This window comes from Podarcis bocagei, assembly GCF_964188305.1.
Source record: "Podarcis bocagei genome assembly, chromosome: 8".
NCBI lineage: Eukaryota > Metazoa > Chordata > Lepidosauria > Squamata > Lacertidae > Podarcis > Podarcis bocagei.
Genome location: NC_138133.1, coordinates 36,884,746 through 36,905,992, shown reverse-complemented (window position 1 = coordinate 36,905,992; position 21,247 = coordinate 36,884,746). Strand labels below are relative to the sequence as shown.

The following is a 21,247-nucleotide window of genomic DNA, read 5'->3' as shown; positions in this document are numbered from 1 at the left end:
CATTGAAGGATTAGCGGATTAGCGCTATTAGCAGCTTTTAGCGGCTTATCTGCTGATCAGATCAGCTGATAAGCGGCTTAGCGGCTTAGAAAAAGGGGGGGAGGGGAAAAAACCAGCAGGAACTCGCAAGACATTGTCGTCTTGCGAAGCAAGCCCATAGGAAATTTGTTTTGCGAAGCACCTCCAAAACGGAAAACTCTTTCGTCTAGCGAGTTTTCCGTCTTGCGAGGCATTCATCTTGCGGGGCACCACTGTAATGATAACCTATGCTGCTTCTAAAACATGGGCTGCATTTATGTTTGGTAATCACTTTTGGATTCCTTGTCAAAGCTACTCATATGAATTCTCATCACCACTCCACATATTAATATGTATCATAATGTGTATCAGTTAAAAGGCTTGCTTTGTGCTTTTGTGCATGGGTGCAAAGAATGAGAAGATAAAAGTATTTTTGCTAAATGGATTGATAGGTTTAATTGCTATTCAGGATTGGAACTACAACTCTCCCTGAAATGTTTTGAAGTAGTAGAGGAAAAATTTAATCCATTAAAAACATCCCTTTTCTAGCTTTACAAACAGTCTTGCTAAAGGTTAACTTACCAGTGTCAAGTTATTCTAAAACAAAATTCCAATGTTGGCAGTACTATAAGGCGAATGTGGTTTTGTAAACCAATGTTGCTAACTAGCCCTTGTTTTGAGGATGATTTCAGAGCTCAGACAAGTTTCATCAGCAAGTTCTGTTGCTAGTCAGTTCAAAATATGTAATACAGATTGATCACTTAGAATTCTCCATGGAGTAGCTGGTACCAAGGTATAACTTTTGAGCTTCAGTGTTTTGGATTATACAATAGATTTTCTACTTGCATAGTATTTGCATAGAATTGTTCATATAGTATGGACATTTCCTGGTTAACAGAGCTTGGTTTCTATTACTAAAAGCAAGTCAGCACTGTTCCTTTTCAAATGTATTAGTGTTTTATAGACACTCATATTGTTTGTCCCCAGTGTAATGAAAGTTGCTGATGAAAGTTATGATGGGCCAGAGAAATGCCTGCTTTTAGGAATCATACCTGCACATTTTCCCTCCATATGTGATGTTTGTTCTCTCAGTCTTAAAGATTTTATTTAATGGAGGAAGGGAAAAAAGGACACCATACCTGCTGCTATGCTTCAGAACCTGAGAAGTCTAGTGACAATTTACAAACATGCTCCCCATTTGTAAATAGATGCATCATTAAATCCAGTAGAACTTATTAAAAGGACATAATTTGGAATTGTGTTGAAGACATGTTAAAATATCACACTACCCCACCCCCTGCTAAAATTTGGGCTGCCATTCTTCAAATCTACTAGCTTCATATGCTTGATCTTATTTATACTTGTTATGGAAAGGTAGACATTTGCTGTATTAGTCTGTATTACCTATTCAGATTCCATCTGACGACAGCCAGCTAAGCATATGAGCTTCATGGAAAACTTCCATGTGTTCATTAAGTGCTCTTAAGATAAATTAGGATTAGGATTCAGACTCAGGCCCCGCTTTTTGTTCAGGGAGCCTTCAAATAAATTCACTCCAGGGGGTTCCTCTGTTCCTACTGGCCCAAGGTGTGAGGACTGAGTAAGAAAATGAAAGTAGATGAACAGAGCTAAATGCCACTTGCAATGTCTAGAGAGGCACTGTTTTTATATACATATTAATAAGTGGTATGACGGAGGTACACCATTGATTACTTTTCCTGTTTAAAGTGATTATGTCAGCAGATCAGATTTCTAGGTCATTTTTCTTTGTGTGTGTTTGTTTTAAAGAGAAAAAGCCAAACAAAGATACTGTAGAGAGATTTCCTGATCTGTTTCTTCTACTCCAGCAGCTGTGTAATCCAAAGAAAGAGGGCCAAACGTCTCTCTAACTCAACAATGGATTTTGTAAATAGAATGTGACCAATATCGTTTACTTGGGTAACCTTTGTTTGCAGAGTTTAAGTTTGTAGGAGCTGGCTATGGATATTTTGTTTTATTTCTTGGTATTTAAGGAATGTGCTGCTGGTTTATGGCTATACTGAAAACTACTTTATTTTTTAATGTTTCTGAACAGATTTAGTACAATTGTCTCTTATATACCAACCTGTACTTACTGTGCTGAAGGTGATGGCATAGGAGGTGGAGGAAAACCTCTTGGATGTAAAATAATATATGTAAACATGGCATTTTTAGTTGTCTTTATGAAACTGGGTCATTCATTTGCAGTGGTGGCAATTTCTGGCGATTGTCTGATTTTACACTACAAACACCACCATGTCCTGAACCCCTGACCCTACCTGGTGGCAAGTCAGTATGTCCACTTCCAAGTTCAATAGTCAGGAAACCATATATACAAAGTCCAAAGCCCAAGAAACTCCAGTCCAGAGGCAAACCCAAAGCACTGTCCTGTAGAGGCCATGGAGCAGCCAAGCCAAGGTCCATCCACATGGGTAGTTGAGCAGACCCAGCACCTCAGCGCTACCTCCTTTTTATACCTTCCATGCTGATTGCAGCATCGGGGGTTGATAAGGCATGCAACCCTCACCTTTTCCAAGCCTACTCCAGCTGAGGAATCACACCCCTCCTCCCAGAGCTAGCGAGTCCCACCTGGCCAGTTAGGAAGCCAGGCTGTGAGTCCTTACCTGCCTCAGCCTCCTAGGGCACCCCTCCTGCTGCTCTCTACGCCACTGTGTTCGTAGAGGCAGGGGCCCCTCTGATCCTTTGCATTGACCCCCATCCCCTCACCATCCTCTGACATCCTGTGAGTACTTCCTTCCCCATCTCCAGTTTGCCCCAGTGTGTCCCAGTCCCATCTATGCTCCTCGCCGGGTTCCTCTTCCTCCTTCCCATCATCCTACTGGTTCAGGGCATCCCACCCTGGCCATCTTTTCTGTTGGTGCTGTGCAATACTACAGTGGTACCTCAGGTTACATACGCTTCAGGTGACATACACTTTAGGTTACAGACTCTGCTAACCCAGAAATAGTGCTTCAAGTTAATAACTTTGCTTCAGGATGAGAACAGAAATTGTGCTCCGGCGGTGTGGCAGCACCAAGAGGCCACATTAGCTAAAGTGGTGCTTCAGGTTAAGAACAGTTTCAGGTTAAGAACGGACCTCCGGAACAAATTAAGTACTTAACCCGAGGTACCGCTGTACTTCTGATTTTTTTATATTAATGCCAGTTATGTGCTCACTGGAAGGACAGATCCTGAAGCTGAAGAGAAGACTCCCTGGAAAAGACCCTGATGTTGGGACAGATGGAGGGCACAAGGAGAAGGGGACGACAGAGGACGAGATGGTTGGACAGTGTTCTCGAAGCTACCAGCATGAGTCTGACCAAACTGCAGGAAGCAGTGGAAGACATGAGTGCCTGGCATGCTCTGGTCTATGGGGTCATGAAGAGTCGGACATGACTAAACGACTAAACCACAACAACATTTGCTTGAAACTTTCCTTGAGTAGATTATGATGACTGTGCCTAGTGCTAATGATAAGGGAACTCAGGAGCTTCTTCCAAATGCCTCTAATTCCCAGCACAGGACTGCATGTGAAGGAATCATTTGAAGCCCAAGCCATGGTGCTGCATGAGGTGGAGCAGCAAATGGTGCCCCCTCTCCCCCAAGTCAAGGCGCACAATATTCAAGGCCAGCCAAGTTATTTAATCACCTGAGGCAGACAGTCCCCCAAGCCTCTCTCACCCTTTGTGGCAGTAAAAATACTGGAACCATAAACTGAATAATTAACAGTTTGCTGCCCTTTCATGACACCCAAAATCAGCTGCCTGAAGCAGCCACTTCACTCTGCCTAATGACAGGGCCGTCCTGGTCTTTTGTCAGGCCTTTTAAAGAATTGCATCTGCAAAACAATAACGTTTCTGCAGTAGCAGGATAATATTTGGTGGTGGTTTCCCATCTTTCCTCCCAGCATTTTACTAATGCTATAGGAAGAAATGAAAAGGTTATCCTGTTGACAAACATCCAACTTTCAAGAGGAGATCTGTGTTATACAAGGATTATTATGAGGAAGGGGGAATTTCCAGTATCAAAGTCAGCTTGAAGTAGCATAGATATATTTCATTCTCAAATAAAGGTATTTCTCCTGCCTTGAACTGTAAAGGCATGTTTATGCTTAACTGTTGGCTTTTTCAAGGGGGGAGGGAGTAGTGAATCTTTCTAGATATTTTTAATTAGGTATTGCATTTGACATAATGTTAAGTACATACATAAGCTCTGGCTTATTGGCCTTTTTGTTGATAGACTCCTTGTATATTTGTACCTTAATTTTATTTTTCTTTCTGATAATCAACTAGGAGGGAGGTTTCTGATTTACAAAAACAAGACTATTGCTAATTTCAAATGTGTATATTGAGATGGTTCTGCTTTCTGCCCAAAAGCAATGGCATTAAATTTGGAATGCCTTGTACTCTTATTAGGAATGCGGATTTTATGTCAGTACTATCATTTTCCGTATATACAATAATTTTTGTGACACTTGCATAGTCACCATGATGATACTGCAATAGATTATTCTGAATTTGAGATGCTGCGTTGTCCATATATATATCACTCAAATATGAAAAAGGAAGAATCAATTGTATTTTAATGTGTTTCTTTTTATAAAAAATAATGAAGTCGCTATCATTTTAAACATACAGAGTTATATTCTTACACCCTGAAGGCTGCACAAAATAGAGATTTTCTGTAATAATGCGAATATGCCCAAAGTAGATCAGACGTGGAGATGAGACATTACCATATATGTAACAGAAAATATACTGTTTCTTGGCTTTTGTGGCTCATATATGCCATAATCCTACAGTATTTTACAGTTCTTGCACTGTCCATTAGTGGAAGCATGTCCAAATGAATTCAGCATTTAATGTTAAAAATCTTATAATATGCCAGCTTGATTTGTAGCCCGTCATATCATGGAATGCTAATTAAAATCATATTTTTGCATATGTCATGCCTTTCATGTACATATGCAAATAGGCTTCCAGTGCCTTTCAGCTATTAGTAATTAACTTTATGAAGGACAGCTGTAATACATAATTAACAAAAATGTTTGCAAGCCCTTTTCACACTGAAAGTAAGAGCAGTAATTTCTTTCTCTCTCTCTCTCTCTCTCTTTTGGTTATCAAAGATGCCATTTTAGTTTGAAGCCTCTCTGATATCTATATTCTTGAAGTGATCACATGACATAATTAAATTGATGTAAAGGCATTAACAGTGAAAGTATATTGAATAATCACCTATATGTTACAGTTAGTTGTTAGCAAAATTAAATGAAAGCCCATTGTTTTTTAACATACGACATAATGCTAGGTATTATGTTCTTTTTGTTTTTAAATATTCTGGCACCATTAGTGCCAAATCCCTGTTCAATGCCTGTAGTCAAGGAGTGATCAAATATTACATATTATTGTCTCTCTCTGCTATCCCCCTGGGCCCCGACAGTGGTAGCATTTCCAAGCAAAATCTTCCAACTGCAGTTTTACATTTCAAAGAAAACAACAGTTAAACCAAGAAGATTTCTTTGAAATTGAAATGGCACATCTTTCATTAGCCACATGGGAGGAGTTTATTTTGTGTTCACTAGTATCCTTCATTTTTCTCTTGATTCTGGCTAGCAGTCAGCAACACCTGAGATGGACACAGTTGGGTCCAGATGCACATATTGGTTAGGACAGTCATAGGCAAACTCGGCCCTCGAGATGTTTTGGGACTACAATCCCCATCATCCCTGACCACTGGTCCTGTTAGCTAGGGATGATGGGAGTTGTAGTCCTAAAACATCAGGAAGGCCGAGTTTGCCTATGCCTGGGTTAGGCCAAGGTTTCAGTGGTGTGTTCATGGGTGTTTGCGTGCATGGCAGCTAAGCTTTCTGTATTTGCTCCAGGAAGCATCAGTGCAGAAAATGTGTAGAGCTGCCCACAATTAACCAGTTATAGGAGAACTAAGCAGCACAACCCACCATCCCAATCCACCTCTGCTCTTTGGATTCTTATCCTTCCACAATGCATATGTCTTGGTTCCGAGTTATCTGCAAATATGGGTTGTGCTTTCTTGCCTTTTTATTCCTAGCAAGCTTGTCGCCAAATATCTGTAGGATTCAAAGCAAAACAAAAACCCTCTCCCGAGAAGGACTTAGAACGTGCTTTTTCACAGTGTGATGGGTGTGCCAATGGGTATAAGCTTCCCCAGAAGGAATAACAGAGCTCTATTCTGCACCCCACCCCACTCGGTGTGCCAGACCTTTGGAGAAAAGGGGGCCTTTTGTTCATTCTTGATCCAGTGATCTGTCCCCTACTTGAACAAGGAAGCTTCCATTTCTTGACCAAGTGGTGGGCAGGCGGATAGTGATGTGAAAGTGTGCAAAGACCTCCCATCATGGCTTGGTATGATACTTATGCTGAGAGCAGCTTTTGTCAACCTTGCACCATCTGATGGCCCCAGCCAGCACATGCTTTTGATTCGAGAGACAGAAACTACCTGTGGGGCAAATTGCATGCCCTTGGTATCTGTATCAAGAACCTACTGTCAAAAACAAGAGTAGGAAGGAATGGTCTTTTAACAGACCCAATCTCAGCAATGAAGGGAGTCAGACAGGGGTGTGTTTTGGGATCCCTCCTTTCCAGCTTTTATGTTTTAAGTCTGGCTAAGTTGCTTGGGAAACTGGATGTGTGCCTCCACGTCCATAGGAAATGGAAAGCTCGGTATCCTCCTTTGTGCAGGTTTTATGGTTATATTTTGTTACCATGGGTGGTTTGTAAAAGCAGGTGGACCTGCTGGCTAACCTTTGTGAGAAGGAACAGTTTCACATTAATTTTACTAAAACTAAAGTAGTTGTATTTGGGTAAGAGATCTCTCACATTTAACTGAGCAATTTCTAACAACCCTATATGACAAACTATTTTGTTATTCAGGGGTCCATTTCACTGCTAATTCCTAATTCACTAGGATGCTATTCTTATTAATGCAAGTCATATTGTATGAGCGATCCTAAAGCTCTTTTTATACAAAGCTCCAGCCCTTAACATTTTATTGCCTAAGGTTGTTCTCTCTTCCCGCCTCCCAATATTATATATTGTAGAACTTTAAGGTCTCTGCCAATCATCAGTCCAAGAGTTGGAGAATGTTCAAAACTGCTTTCTGAAGAAAGTTTTGGTCCTACTTGTTAGCATTCCTGCTGCAATGCCCATGCATAAATGGTTTGGCCTTCTATCCTGGCTTGAATACAAGTTCGGCTCTTAAATCTCCGTGATGGAATGCTCGTTCTGGTTTGCATATTTCATAGCTCACTCTTCAATTCTCAAAAGCACGTTATTGCAAAACATACACTTGCTAGAGAATGTGATAGTGAGTTGATTACGACCCAGTCAACATGTAAATTTTGGATACGGTTTTTGTTTGTGTGTGAGAGCTTATTTGACTGATATGTTAACGGTCCATTGTCTAGGTTGTACCCATGTATTAAGACGAACCAGAAGAAAGCTAACTATTTGAAGTTAATTACTTTGGTTCCATGTGGATTTGCTTTTAAAGAATTAAGACTCCATGTTAATGCCCTCTACCTTTCTGGTTGGCCACTATCAGAAACTACTCTTGGAACAGCCTTTCAGTGTGTTTTGTAAAACTGTTATAGAATACAGTGTTCACTACATTAACCGCTATCCCCTATATAAAGATCCATGTGAAAAATATATGTCTGAATTTAGCCACAGGGATTTTTTTTGTTATATCAAGTGAGTTTGTGTGCTTTTTTGCTTTTGATTAAGGAAAATTATGTTACATTGTGTGCTCCTCTCTTTGCATTGGCTGTAAGAGCCAAATTTGTGGCTCAGCTCTGAATGCTTTTACCTTTGTTATGGCTTCTAGCAAAACAAATGAAATTGTTACTAATACTACTCTGATATATCCTTTGGTGAACTCAGCACATGTGGTTGCAGAGCACTAACCATGTTCTTAATATTTCTTACATAGCAAGAGCCTGAGGGAAAAACAAAAATCTCATCCTTGGGCAGTGTGTGTATTTATTTTGTATAAAGAAATAAAACTGCGTTTGTGTATTCAGGATTTTTGCATTGTCTTTTGCTACCTACCCTGTACTGTGCTGTTAGGCTGTAGCCCTGCAAAATTTCCAGGGTATGTAATATTGCGAATGCGTGATATTTAGGGGAAATAAGTTCTCTAAGCCGGAAAGATAACAAAAAACTAATTTTGTTTTTCAGGGTGGCGTTTGTAATGAAGAAGCACCTAAATACTCACTTACTTGGAAAACACGGAGTTGGCACACCGAAGGAAAGGTAAAGTAACTATTTTACGGCTCTGTTGATACACAAATCAAACTATAGGTTAAAAACTGTTCTGGAAATGTTACGCAAGAGCTGCATCCTTGTTTGTTTCTGTGTGCATGCAAAAGCAGAGGTAGTAATGGTACATAGACATAATTTTGACCTGTTACTCACTTGTCCAAATAGCTGCTATGGCCCAGTGTGTGTGTGTGTGTGTGTGTGTGTGTGTGTGTGTGTGTGTAAGATAAGCCTCTCTCTTGCTCTCCCATCACTCCAGGTGTGATATATTATTACTCTATGGCAAAACATGGCTTGAGATGAGAAGGCAGAATACTATTAAGATGCTTGCCATCTCTGTGTTATGAACAGTATAACACGGCCACTTGACAACACCACAAAAAGTTATAGGTGTTGACAGAGGATTCATTGTTAATAGGACTGAATACTTTCATTAGAAGGTGGAGGGGATTTTACAGATCACCTAGTCAAATCCCCTCACACTGCCAGAATTCTTTAAATAAAGTTATTGTTTGACACCCCCCACTCATCTGTTCATCTGATATAACCGCATCAATCAACATTTGCTCCTATTTAAGATTTCAAGGTCTGAAGCCACCTTTGCCAACCTGCTGCCCCCTTGGAATACTTCTCCCATCGGGCTCAGCTGGCCATTTATTTAATTTTTTTAATAAAAATATTTATATACCGCTGTATCATAAAAATCTATCACAGATATTTCCAACAATATAAAAACATAAAACCAGACAGTAAAAACAAGTTAAAAGCAAATAAATGAATACATCAGCAGACCATTGTGGGGGGTGTACTCTTAACTGCCTGCATAGACCTGGCAGAACAGGGAAGTTTTCAGCAGGTGTTTTCCTCATATTCCCACATTGGCACTTTACTTGGTTTCTTTTGCACCACCAACTAATTGGTGGAGGCACAAGTCTTTGACCATTTTAACCCCAGGTGTTGTTTATGGGATGGCTTTGCTACACAGAGAAAGGAAGGAACAAATTGCTTGAAATTCTCCCTACCATGGTGGTCATCAACTTTTAGCTAATTCTGTAACTAACCATGGGCAATGAACAAAGTTTATGAAAACTTGTGGGGTAAAGTGTGAACCCTTTGGTTTTTTTTAGTTAGGGTTTTTGAATCTAATAACATTGTGGGACTTTCTTCCTACTAAATTCATCATTACAGTTAACGTTGACTGCCTTGAGTATTTGTTATCAGGGAATTTTGATGTTCGCTTTTTATTGAGAGATATACTAATATCTGAAGCTGTTTATCTCTTTCAGTTAAAAGGTTTAGCCATTTTTGTCTTTTTTTCTTCTTGTAACAAGCTGTTGATTCACAAAAAGATCCCTCTTTGCTTTTATCTTTTTGATGGGAAGTTATAAGCAAACACGATTAATAAGGCTGACATTACAGATAAAGTTATTGATACCCTCAAAGTGCCACTGGATTAGTCAGTTCTTTACTGTCCCAGTTTCCCCAGAGTGGATTATTTTTTTATTTCCAAGTTGATCTCTGGATACTTTAAAAATAGTCAGTGTGTCATTAGTTATCTTCTAGTCCCTTTTATATCAGCTGAATCTTCCGCCATTCCAACGAGAGTTCTAGTGTTATGCGAGAGGGTGAAAAACTTTTCCCTAGCCACTATTTATAATTTTATATCAGAAAGATCTTGAGCTAAGTACAAAGTGAGATGGGGGAACTCACTGCTTGCATGAAACAACAGGTGTACCCTGTTAGACCTAGAGGAGTTTGCTTTATAAAGGATGGCTGTTCTGGAAGCAGAATTAGATTCTGCAGCACTTTCTTCTCATGTTTTATTTCATTTCCAGCGCTCTAGAAATATATATTTCTACTGAGGTGCAGTTACTGTATAATTATCATAAATACTATATAGAAGTCACTTATGCCACCCTTGTGACTATGTGTACCATAAAGAATCACACTGTAGGTATTCAGATATACTATCTGAGCCTAGGAGATATGATTTTTAGGTGTCACCTCAGATAAAAAAATAAAATAAATGAGTGTTTTAATCTCTAGCGGTATGGAGTTAGGCTGCTGATTTCTGTTTTTTTGAAGTCCTTCTGGGTGATCCTGTTTCTCCTCTCTGTCTCCCATACTACTTCAAAGTGTTTTGACTAGATCAGTAAGTACTAGTTTGCAGCAAAATAGCATGATGGTGATGTTCTTCTTCGTCCAAATTTTAAACCCATGTGGCCTTAGAAGCAAATCAGGACACCAACATTTTGCACTTAAACCTTACCTGAACTAGTGATGGATGTGACAGATATGTGCTTTTATTTTTTATTTGTTTAAAAGAACACACAAAGCAGATCCAAACATGTTTATCGAAGTGAAGTTTTTCCTGTTGGCAATTCTTATCATGGAAAATGTGGCATTTCCCCTTAATATTCTGTAAAGCTGAATAGTTCTGGCAGGCCTGCAGCCACAATTTAATTTCCCACTAGCAGTCCCTTGCTGGTGATGGCTTAGATTTGAGCAGTACGTGGATTGTTGAAATGCTCACCTTTTTTGCAATTGTCCTTTCTGGAAGTTTTTGATTGGCTTGAAGAAACACTTAATCAAGAGGTTGAACCGGACTAAGCATTTTTTTAAAGCCTTCCATTTAAGAGATTTGGATATGGCTGATTAAAATTCAGCTCCATATTCAGCCAAGCAGCTCTCTGGTGAACAGGGTCTGGTCAGTGCAAGCACAATCTCTTTCAGACACCCTTTGTGCGCGCACCCCCCCCCCACAAACCCTCACACACTTCAATCTCTCTCTCTCTCTCTCTCTCTCTCTCTCTCTCTCTCTCACACACACACACACACACACACACACACACACACACATTGTTTTCACACAAACACTGAAGGCCTGCACATAAACCCAGACATGTAAACACAGAAGCAAGAGACTGGCATTTTTATGATTTTTTCTTTTATATGTTATTAATTCATTTTGTGTAAAGTGTTTCACCTAATAATAAAAATATTAATACATTATAATGTAAGCATCACAACAGCCCTGCAATGCGGTAGTAGGATGCTAAGGCAGAAAGTGGTGTGGCTAAAATTCATGGCTGAGAAGTGATCTGAACCATGACTTCACAACTAGGGTTGCTGTCCTAATCCTATTTACCTTGGAGAAGATGCCATCGCTTTCAGCTGGACTTACTTCTGAATAGAGGCTAGGATTGCGTTGTGACCCTCAAAGGATAAAATGTATTTTAAAGCAAACCCTGATAAAATGGAACTTGCCCCCACTTTTTTTTTTTAATTGAAAGCTAGTGAGAAGAGAATAACCCGGACAAGTTACAAAGCAGCCCTGGAGACAGTAAAAAAAATATGTTGAAAATTCCAAGTAGAGAGACATTACCCCCCCCCCAAATCTTCCCTCTTCCCTCTGCAGCCATAAATAAAGCCTTTCTCCCCAAGTACTTGTTTGCTCCGGTAGGGAAACCTCTGTGCAACGCAAAACATATTTCCCCCACTTCATTCCTCCATTTTAAAATGGAGCTTCCCCCACTCTCCAGTTTGAAAGGAATGTATCTTGGGGCCCCCAAATCCCCAAGCACCTCAAACACAAACACACCCCATGCTTCACAAGCCCCTACCTGCAAAAAAATACACACAGAAGCCACCTAACAGTTTTTTTGTGTCCTCCCCTTCCCACACACAACAAATACACAGAGAAAACATTTTCTTAAGAGCTTCTTCTCAGCCTTTGTTGAGGGAAGCTGTTTTTCAAAGAAGGCACTCAGAAGATATTGTACTAGACTGCCTTACAGGAAAATGCAGGAAAATCTGGATTTTTTTTTAACATTGCGAACATTCAGGTACATTATATAGCGGAATGTTGTTTGATCTATCCAGCTTCATAGTATAGCATTCCCATACCTGTGTAATCTTGAGCAAAGCTTCCCATTTCTTCTTGCCCTGTTAGAACACTAGTTTTTTTGGCTACAGTTCTGCAAAAAAACAAAACCCCAAACCCATTATCTAGGCCCATTAAATCAGCTGCTTCTTTATGGTTTGAATTTGATTCTGTTCTTTTATACATTGTGTATTATAGCAAATACTAATGGAAGTTAGCTAAATAGGCTGTGACAATTAAATTAATAATGCATTTTGTTTGCAAGTATTTAGCCTTTGTGGTTTAACTGATATATGCAAAGATGGTAATTTATTAAAAGTAAATTCATGTAATTGTACAGCAGAGTTTGATGGACCAAAAAATGTTGTCGTTCTGGCTATCATCAAAAACGGAATATTGAAATAAGTTCATAAGGATATAAATATATATATATGCGCAGACACATAACACTCAAATTAATGTCCTGCATAAAGCAGCTTGCATGATCAAGCATACAGATATCTAAAACAAAGGGGTCATATGTGGGGGAACAAATCACAATGTACAGTACAATATTTTACCCAGAACATCTTATTCAGAACATACTCTCAGTTCTATGTAGCGATTTGATTTGTACAAGATTTTACATGCCTGTTTCCCAGACATGGGGACGCAGGTAGCGCTGTGGGTAAAACTGATCGCATGGTCGGCAGTTCAAATCCCCGCGGCGGGGTGAGCTCCCGTCGTTCGGTCCTAGCTCCTGCCCACCTAGCAGTTCGAAAGCATCCTTAAGTGCAAGTAGATAAATAGGTACCGCTTTATAGCGGGAAGGTAAATGGCGTTTCCGTGTGCTGCTCTGGTGCCGGTTCGCCGGAGCAGCTTCGTCACGCTGGCCACGTGACCAGTGTCTGCGGACAGCACTGGCTCCCGGCCTCTAGAGTGAGATGAGCGCACAACCCTAGAGTCTGTCAAGGGGTACCTTTACCTTTAGGGGTACCTTTACCTTTACCTTCCCAGACATACCTGTGTTGCCTTATGTGATTGGGGGAGACAGTTCCTTACAGGCAGACTCCCATGTCTGTATAAGATTCTCCGCCCCCCCCCCCCAAAAAAAGAGAGGGAGGGAAGAATTACAATAGGTTGCCACCAGACAGAATGAACCTCATGCTAGACTGTTCAACTGCTAAAGGACTGTGACTTCTAGACAACCAGCACAAGTCCCTTCGGCCCAGCTCCAGGGGGAAATAATAAAGGGAGAAATTTTGGATATAGGTTCCCATAGCCCTGTGAACACAGAACTTAACAAATCCTTATAAAATAACCTTATCGTGCAAGGAGTAGCTTTAGCAACCATACAGTCCAGGAGTGTCAAGTCAGTTGCAATGGAGATGCGTGGTAGAGTTGGCTTCCCAAGACTGGCGTCACTGGTAGGGCAGACTCATGGGCATGGTGTGGTCTGGGCTGTGTAAGCACAAAGGCAGGAGCTTCACTGGTGTGCATGTGCAGCTCTTATTTCACTCCTGCCCCACACCATCCAGATAAGTGGCAGCTGCAATGGGTGTCAGAAGAGAAGCTCTGCAGTGTTGCCCCACTGCACTGGCTGCATCTGGTACAGTTTTACATGTGGAAAGCATTTTAAAGATTAATGGTTAGGGGGAAAGAAAAAGCAACAGTAATGCACACTGACTTTAAAACAAAAGTAATAAAGGTAATCTAACTTAGCTAGTAACATGTTACTGGCTTGCACAAAGTCCTGGGTTTCAGAGCATATTCAGTAAAGAGGTTTTGAGAGAGGATGGGAGGAGATTGAGAGCATGTTTGGACTCCTAGTCCATTGTTACCAGCACAACAAAGCGAGTAAATTTCATGTACTTTGGTCATCTGAGACCAATAAAAGTTTGCCTGCTTCATAAAATGGAGTATTCATAGAATCATAGAATCATAGAGTTGGAAGAGACCACAAGGGCCATCGAGTCCAACCCCCTGCCAAGCAGGAAACACCATCAGAGCACTCCTGACATATGGTTGTCAAGCCTCTGCTTAAAGACCTCCAAAGAAGGAGACTCGACCACACTCCTTGGCAGCAAATTCCACTGTCGAACAGCTTTTACTGTCAGGAAGTTCTTCCTAATGTTTAGGTGGAATCTTCTTTCTTGTAGTTTGGATCCATTGCTCCGTGTCCGCTTCTCTGGAGCAGCAGAAAACAACCTTTCTCCCTCCTCTATGTGACATCCTTTTATATATTGGAACATGGCTATCATATCACCCCTTAACCTCCTCTTCTCCAGGCTAAACATGCCCAGCTCCCTTAGCCGTTCCTCATAAGGCATTGTTTCCAGGCCTTTGACCATTTTGGTTGCCCTCCTCTGGACACGTTCCAGTTTGTCAGTGTCCTTCTTGAACTGTGGTGCCCAGAACTGGACAAGTGTATTATTTGTCCACTGGAGAAAGAAGCCTGACTTAGAAGTCAGTTCTATCTCCTTAGCAGCTTTGCACTTAACATGCCAAAAAACAAGCCAGGCAATTCTAACTGAATGCAGAATTGTGAAGAAGAGTTCCTGTCCTTTGTGTTTATTCAGAAGCAAAGCCTCAGACAGCTGTCTATTCAGAGATCACTGCAGGGGTGAAAAATCACAGAGACTCTTGGTGATGCTGTTGAGCAGCGGTTCATAATGTCTTCCTTTATTCCAAGTCACCCTGCCCTGATGGACAGATTCCATAGTCTCTACTTGTATAATGGTCAAAACCAAAATTTTCAGCATTGGTGTAATTAAAACAATAACATTGCCTGTGCAGTTTAACAAATACATGATGCTTTGAAGAACATGTTGATCACTGCCCAGTTTGATTTGTCATAAAAAATGTAACTTTTTTCGCAGAGAAAACAAGTCCTCCAAGGTATTTTGCTTCAGATTGTTGCAACTGTGATACTGATTTATTGTCAGCTTGGATGTATCTCAAAACTGGCACATTATCCTCTGTGTTCAAGGGCATTAGACATTTGGTAGCTCACTGTCAGTAATATTCCTGGAAACTACTTGTGTATGTCATTGACTGGAGCAATAGTTACTTGAAGAGCTGTTGTGTAGAAGGGTGTGCTCAATGGTTAGCAAAAAAGGAGCATGAGCACTGAGCATTTTTAGGTAGTTACATAATGTGGGTTTACTATGGAGAGCAATAGATTATTTTTGCAACTTCTGTTCCTAGTTCTGCTGGAGTTTTGCATCTACCAAATATAATGGCAGATTCATACAAATAACCGGAGTGTACTTTTTTACTTGCAAACCCTCTTCAGGTGTTCTTCCTCTGAAAGAAAACATGTGAAGGGGGCCTTTGGGTACAAGTATAATAACTTGCCCATTGCCATTGTTGTCACCCTCCATGAAACGGAGGGCGAACTTGGGCATTTCAGAAAAGCTGCTTTTCCAAGGTCCTAGAATGTCATGGTGCTGTCAGGCAAGGAATGTTCAGAGTGAGAAATTAACTCATTATTGTCAAAAGTACACTTACAAGTTAGGAAAGGACATGCCCCTCATTTGTACGTCTCTCAGCTACTCTTGAGTGTGTACCCGATGAGGCAGTTGCCGCAACAAAGAGACCTTTCCCCAACCTCGGTTTATGTATCTCCACAAACAGAGCTGTGCAAAAGCAGGCAAAGACTGCGTCTGTAGGTATAATGCGTTTCTGCCCCTCCCTCTTCAATTCTCTTCTGGTCCTGGGAGACAGTGGTGCAGGAGAGGTGGGGACAGGATGAAGAGGAGGTGTGGAGTCCTTGACTCTACCCCAGCCTGACCTATCTCCCCCTCCTGCTGAACCTGTTCTTCACTCTCCAATCCTACATCTTCTCCTATCTCTGACTTTTATCTCCTGGCTGTTACAGGCTGCCCCAGATCACTAATCCATTCTTACAAGTCAGTCTCCAACCCACCTTCTCCCAGTGCTCACCCATCAGAATCCAGCCACCATTCCTCAGTGTCCAGCCAGTCCCTGACAGCAGGATGCTCCTAGCTTCACAAGGGTGAAAAGAATGGTGATTAGGGGCAGCAGAGCTAATGGACTTGACTAATTCATGTGTTTATTTCAATGAACAAAGAAGACTTACTGAAGAGTTCTGCGTCATGCACTTCACTATAGGACCACATGAAGAAGGAATTTGGCATAAACCAGCTATTTTTATTTACATATCCACTGCCATTTTCATTATAAAGTATGCCATGACCACACCCTTGTGTGAATGGCTTGTCTGCCTTAGAGTGTCTCTGTGTGGTTATGTTTCTTAGGAAGAGAACTCTAGGACTGGCTGTTGTCCCCACACTCATCATATCCTCTCCCCTTTTAGAAAAGTCTCCTTGTCAGCCTTGTGCATTTACATTCACTGGTGATAAACATATGGCCTTGGCTATCTGCAAAAGTAATAGTGAGATTATGGGAGAACAGTTTTTTGGACATAAATATCATTACATATTTGGGACGCGGGTGGCGCTGCGGGTAAAACCTCAGTGCCTAGGACTTGCTGATCGCATGGTCAGCGGTTCAAATCCCCGCGGCGGGGTGAGCTCCTGTCGTTTGGTCCCAGCTCCTGCCCACCTAGCAGTTCGAAAGCACGTCAAAGTGCAAGTAGATAAATAGGTACCGCTTTATAGTGGGAAGGTAACGGCGTTTCCATGTGCTGCGCTGGTGCCGGCTCGCCAGCTGCAGCTTCGTCATGCTGGCCACGTGACCCGGAAGTGTCTTCGGACAGCGCTGGCTCCCGGCCTCTTGAGCGAGATGGGCGCACAACTCTAGAGTCGGAAACGACTGGCCCGTACGGGCAGGGGTACCTTTACCTTTACCTATCATTACATGCTTAATTCCTGCAAACTTGTTGTGTGGAATAAACTTGGCTATTTCCTGTGCGCAGCGTGCCCAAATGCTGTGATGTCACTTAGAGTACATTTATTTACACAGAACCTGTATGCCTGCACACATTGGTTGATATGTTGCCATTTGCCAGCAGCATGCCCAAAGTCTCCGAGGTAGAGATGCCATTACAGGTGAGCTACAACAGTCACTACCCTTCCTGGTAAATTGTAGTTGTAGATATCTCATAGGATGATAATAAAAAGGGGAAGAAAAGCTGCCAGTCTATCCACCGAATGCTTCCCTCAGGAAATTAAACAGTGTGCACACCATGGGATATACATGAGATGACTAGCTAGCCCTCTAGGTTTCAAATCATATCCAGCAGATCTGAAAGATTTTATCATGATTTTCGTGTGGAAAAAACTCTGAACATCCTGTTCTTCCATATCATTTGTTAATTTAGGGTACTCGGGTGAATTAATGCACTTTTTCATTAATTTACTCATGCAGTGAAATGTATGCATACATTTGTAAATAAGAAAAAAAATGCCTCTAAACAAAAAAAGTATACTTTCTGTGTTTTAAGGTGATACATGGATGTAGAAAGAATAATCTTAGAACAAGTATTTCTCCTGTAAGCACTCATACGGTTATTATAGGTACTTTTATTTAACACCCCCCCCAAAAAAAAATTGAACCCATTAATCAGAGGCATATTTTTAGTTTATCAAAATGTGTTACTTTAATTGATTAATATAAATGATTAATTGCCTTAAATGTTGCAGCCCTAGTTTAAAATCTTTAGTTTCTTTCTTTCTTTTTTATAAGTGAATTGAGTAAGTCTCCATTTCTAGAGGCAGTGATGCACAGCAGTTAGAATCCCAGACCAGGACTGGGGTCATCCCTCTTCAACTCTGTACTCAGCTATGAACCTCATTGAGTTACCTTGGACCAGTCACTATCTCTCACCCTAACCATCTTTCAAGGGTTCTTGTGGGAATAAAATGCTAAACAATGGACAACACCCTGAGTTTGTTGGATTAGGAGCAGAAAAAGTGTAAATGAATATTTCTGCTCTTTCAAAAGACTTCCTTACATTAATGAATGGTTATTAGTCAAGCAAGAACTTTGTTCTGGATTTTGGCCACCTGAATATATAATAAAATTTGTAAGTACACACCTCACTTTTTTTAGTTACAGTTTAGTTCTGAAAGGCACCATGTCAGTTCTTGAAGGCAATGCCACAAATTGTATTGTTAGATTTGTGTGTGTGTTTGTGAAACATAATAAGAACGGTTATCCTAGCTCATCAAGCAGTGATGATAAATGTATCGTTTGCAAACAACCTTCAGATGTTGTTGGACGATAACTTCCATCATTATCAAGCTATGCTGGCGAAAGATAATGGGAGTTGTAGTCCAACATTTGGAAGGCACCAGGTTGGTCGAAGGATGCTCTAGTCTAGGGTATCAGTTGGAAGAGATTTGACACTGGTCACGAGCACCTTGAACATGCCTTTGGAAAGGGAGATTGTTGCATAGATGTTAGATCCTTTTCAACCTCCTCCTTTTCTCCCCTATCCTTCTTTGTATTACTGTATATAGTACATTATGGAAAGGGATTTATAGCAAGGTACTTTTTGACATTTATGGATTTAGAATGCTTGGTGTCATGAATGCTCTCATGACTCTTTGCTTTGATCAGTGTTTATATAATACAACACATTTATTGAGTATGTTGTAAAAGAAACAGCACCATAATCTTTTGACAGTCTAGAGATGAAATATTTTCCATATATTTTTGAGGAAATGTATAGGAGTACTTTGTAGACTTTAGAGCAGATTGCGGAAATCTAGAATAAAGCATGTATTGCAGAGATTGAACAAGGTGTGCTATAGGTTTAGCTCCCGGTAAAATATGCTCTGTGTATAGCTTTGTACCTTGTCATGCAATTATCAGTGCCTTTTCCCCTGCACTTCCCAGCTGTACTGCACAATTTTAATAATATGATAAGGATAACTCTTCTGTCAAGCTTCACCTTGAATTTAGCAATGCTAAGCACAAACAAAATATTAAAGCATTAGATCAGAGAATAACAGGAACGATTTGACTTTACTATATAACTTCTGAGGTATCTCTAAAATGAGTATTATAAAGATATTTACCTGTAAAAGTTTCCAAGAATACGAAGGAAAGTTCATAATAATAATAATTTATTATTTATAATTTATACCCCGCCTATCTGGCTGGGTTTCCCCAGAAACTCTGGGCAGCTTCCAACAAAATATTAAAATACAGTAATCCATCAAATATTAAAAGCTTCCCTCAACAGGCTGCCTTCAGATGCCTTCTAAAAGTCTGGTAGTTGTTGTTCTCTTTGACATCTGGTGGGAGGGTGTTCCACAGGGCAGGTGCCACTACCGAGAAGGTCCTCTGCCTAGTTCCCTGTAACTTGGCTTCTCACAGCAAGGGAACTGCCAGAAGGCCCTCAGTGCTGGACCTCAGTGGTAGAATAATTGTTAGAAATGTCAGTTCATTTACATGCTCATTTCCCCTAACCGTAATGTCCTCAAAGTGACAGGAGGAACAGGAAAAGGCACTTAGAATTTTGTTTTACACTTAGTTTCAGGCTAATCAGGGAAAATTAAATGGTGATGTTTTCAAACACGCATAAAGCAGAACCTTTGCATCTTTCTTTAGATCAGCTGGTCTTTTAGTACCTGTGAAATACTGTTTAGGCCTGGTCACAGTGTGCAGCATGTTGAGACTGCAGATTGTGGTAGAAGCACACCATGAGCAGAAGAGCTGCAGGTGCTTTGCATTTTCTGCTCACAAACCATAAACATCATTGTCATTTTTTTTGTAGAATATGGAACATAACAAGCATGGGTTTCTGGACATTTTATCCTCAAGTTGTTATCCAGCATTTCCTTTCAACGCTAAAGTTTCAGTAGAGATATTGTGTGGTGTGCTGCCATCACTTGCATGTCAGGTACAGAATCCTCAGATGTCACACAGACAGTCATTGACTGACTGATAGATTTAGCAAGGTTCAAAACCATTACAAGTGAATACCATGAAACACGAAACAGAATAACCCTTAAAACAATCCTAACTGGCAAGCACTTACAGATGCCTTCAAAACTGGAAACATTTTCAACTGATCTCGGAAACTTAAGATGTGTGGTGTCAAACTGAACTCTTGAGTGTAGAAAATTCCATAGTGTGAGCTCCCCAACATTCATCTTTCTTAGATCCTACCACTGAGGGATTTCTGCAGAGTGAACCTCCTCAAATAACCCCAGTGAGCCCAGAGGAACCTATAGTGCAGGTGAGGGAAAGCCTGTGCCCCACTAGAAGATTTTTTGCAATTCCCATCAACTCCAGTCAGGGATGTTGGGAGTTGTCCTGCAACTTCTGGGAGGCCACAGTTTTCCCATCCTGGAGGTATGCAAGATCCAGGACATTCGGGGCTTTAAAGGTAAGAGCCACCACCTCAAGTGAAACCAGGAGTAAACTGGAAGCCAGCACATTAAGACTGGAGTAACATGGTGTCTTCTCTGTGCTCTCGTCAAGCCTAAGCTGCTGCATTCTGTATTAGCTGACAGAGATCTCTTGACGGGCAATGCAATGTCTTCTGAACATTTTTACTTGAATATTATTGCTCAGTGGTGAAGAACCAGAATAAGCCAAAACTAGTAGAAAGTGCATCAATGCATTTGCTCAGCAATGTGCATCAGTAGTACTATCCCTGTAAGAGTTGTCATTACATTAGATGAACATTTGGGAAATGTGCCAATGGGATCAGTGGTAGATTTCTGTGCTTACAGAGCAATGCACATGGGGCACCAGATGCCCATAATGTCCTTGCTAGTTCTGTATTGCTGCCGAGGGGAGATAAAAATACTCCTTGTGTTTTTCTCCCCCCCCCCCTTACCTTTGTTTTTACATATATCTTTACCCTTCTCCGTCGGTGAGGAAACTGGATTCCCTTGAGCTCTGTGCTGCAGATATTTTTGGGATGGTAGTGGTGGAGAGTTCTGAATCAGCCCATGAGCAGAGCACACAACAGTGTGGCGTAGAAGGTAGATTGTTGGACTAGGACCTAGAGGACCAATCACTCCTTCTCAGCATAGGTAAAGGTAAAGGGACCCCTGGCCAGGGGTCCAGTCGTGACCGACTCTGGGGTTGTGGCGCTCATCTCGCTTTATTG

General features: G+C 41.0%; 1 protein-coding gene across 1 annotated transcript in view; it reads left to right on the top strand.

Annotated features, from left to right (window-relative positions):
* The window catches only part of ZNF407 (zinc finger protein 407), a 334,010-nt gene that overhangs the window by 124,664 nt on the left and 188,099 nt on the right, over positions 1 to 21,247 (top strand). The window contains exon 4 of the mRNA XM_081205774.1: positions 8,250 to 8,324. Within this exon, the coding sequence (XP_081061900.1) occupies positions 8,250 to 8,324 (75 nt within the window). The remainder of the gene's footprint in view (positions 1 to 8,249; positions 8,325 to 21,247) is intronic.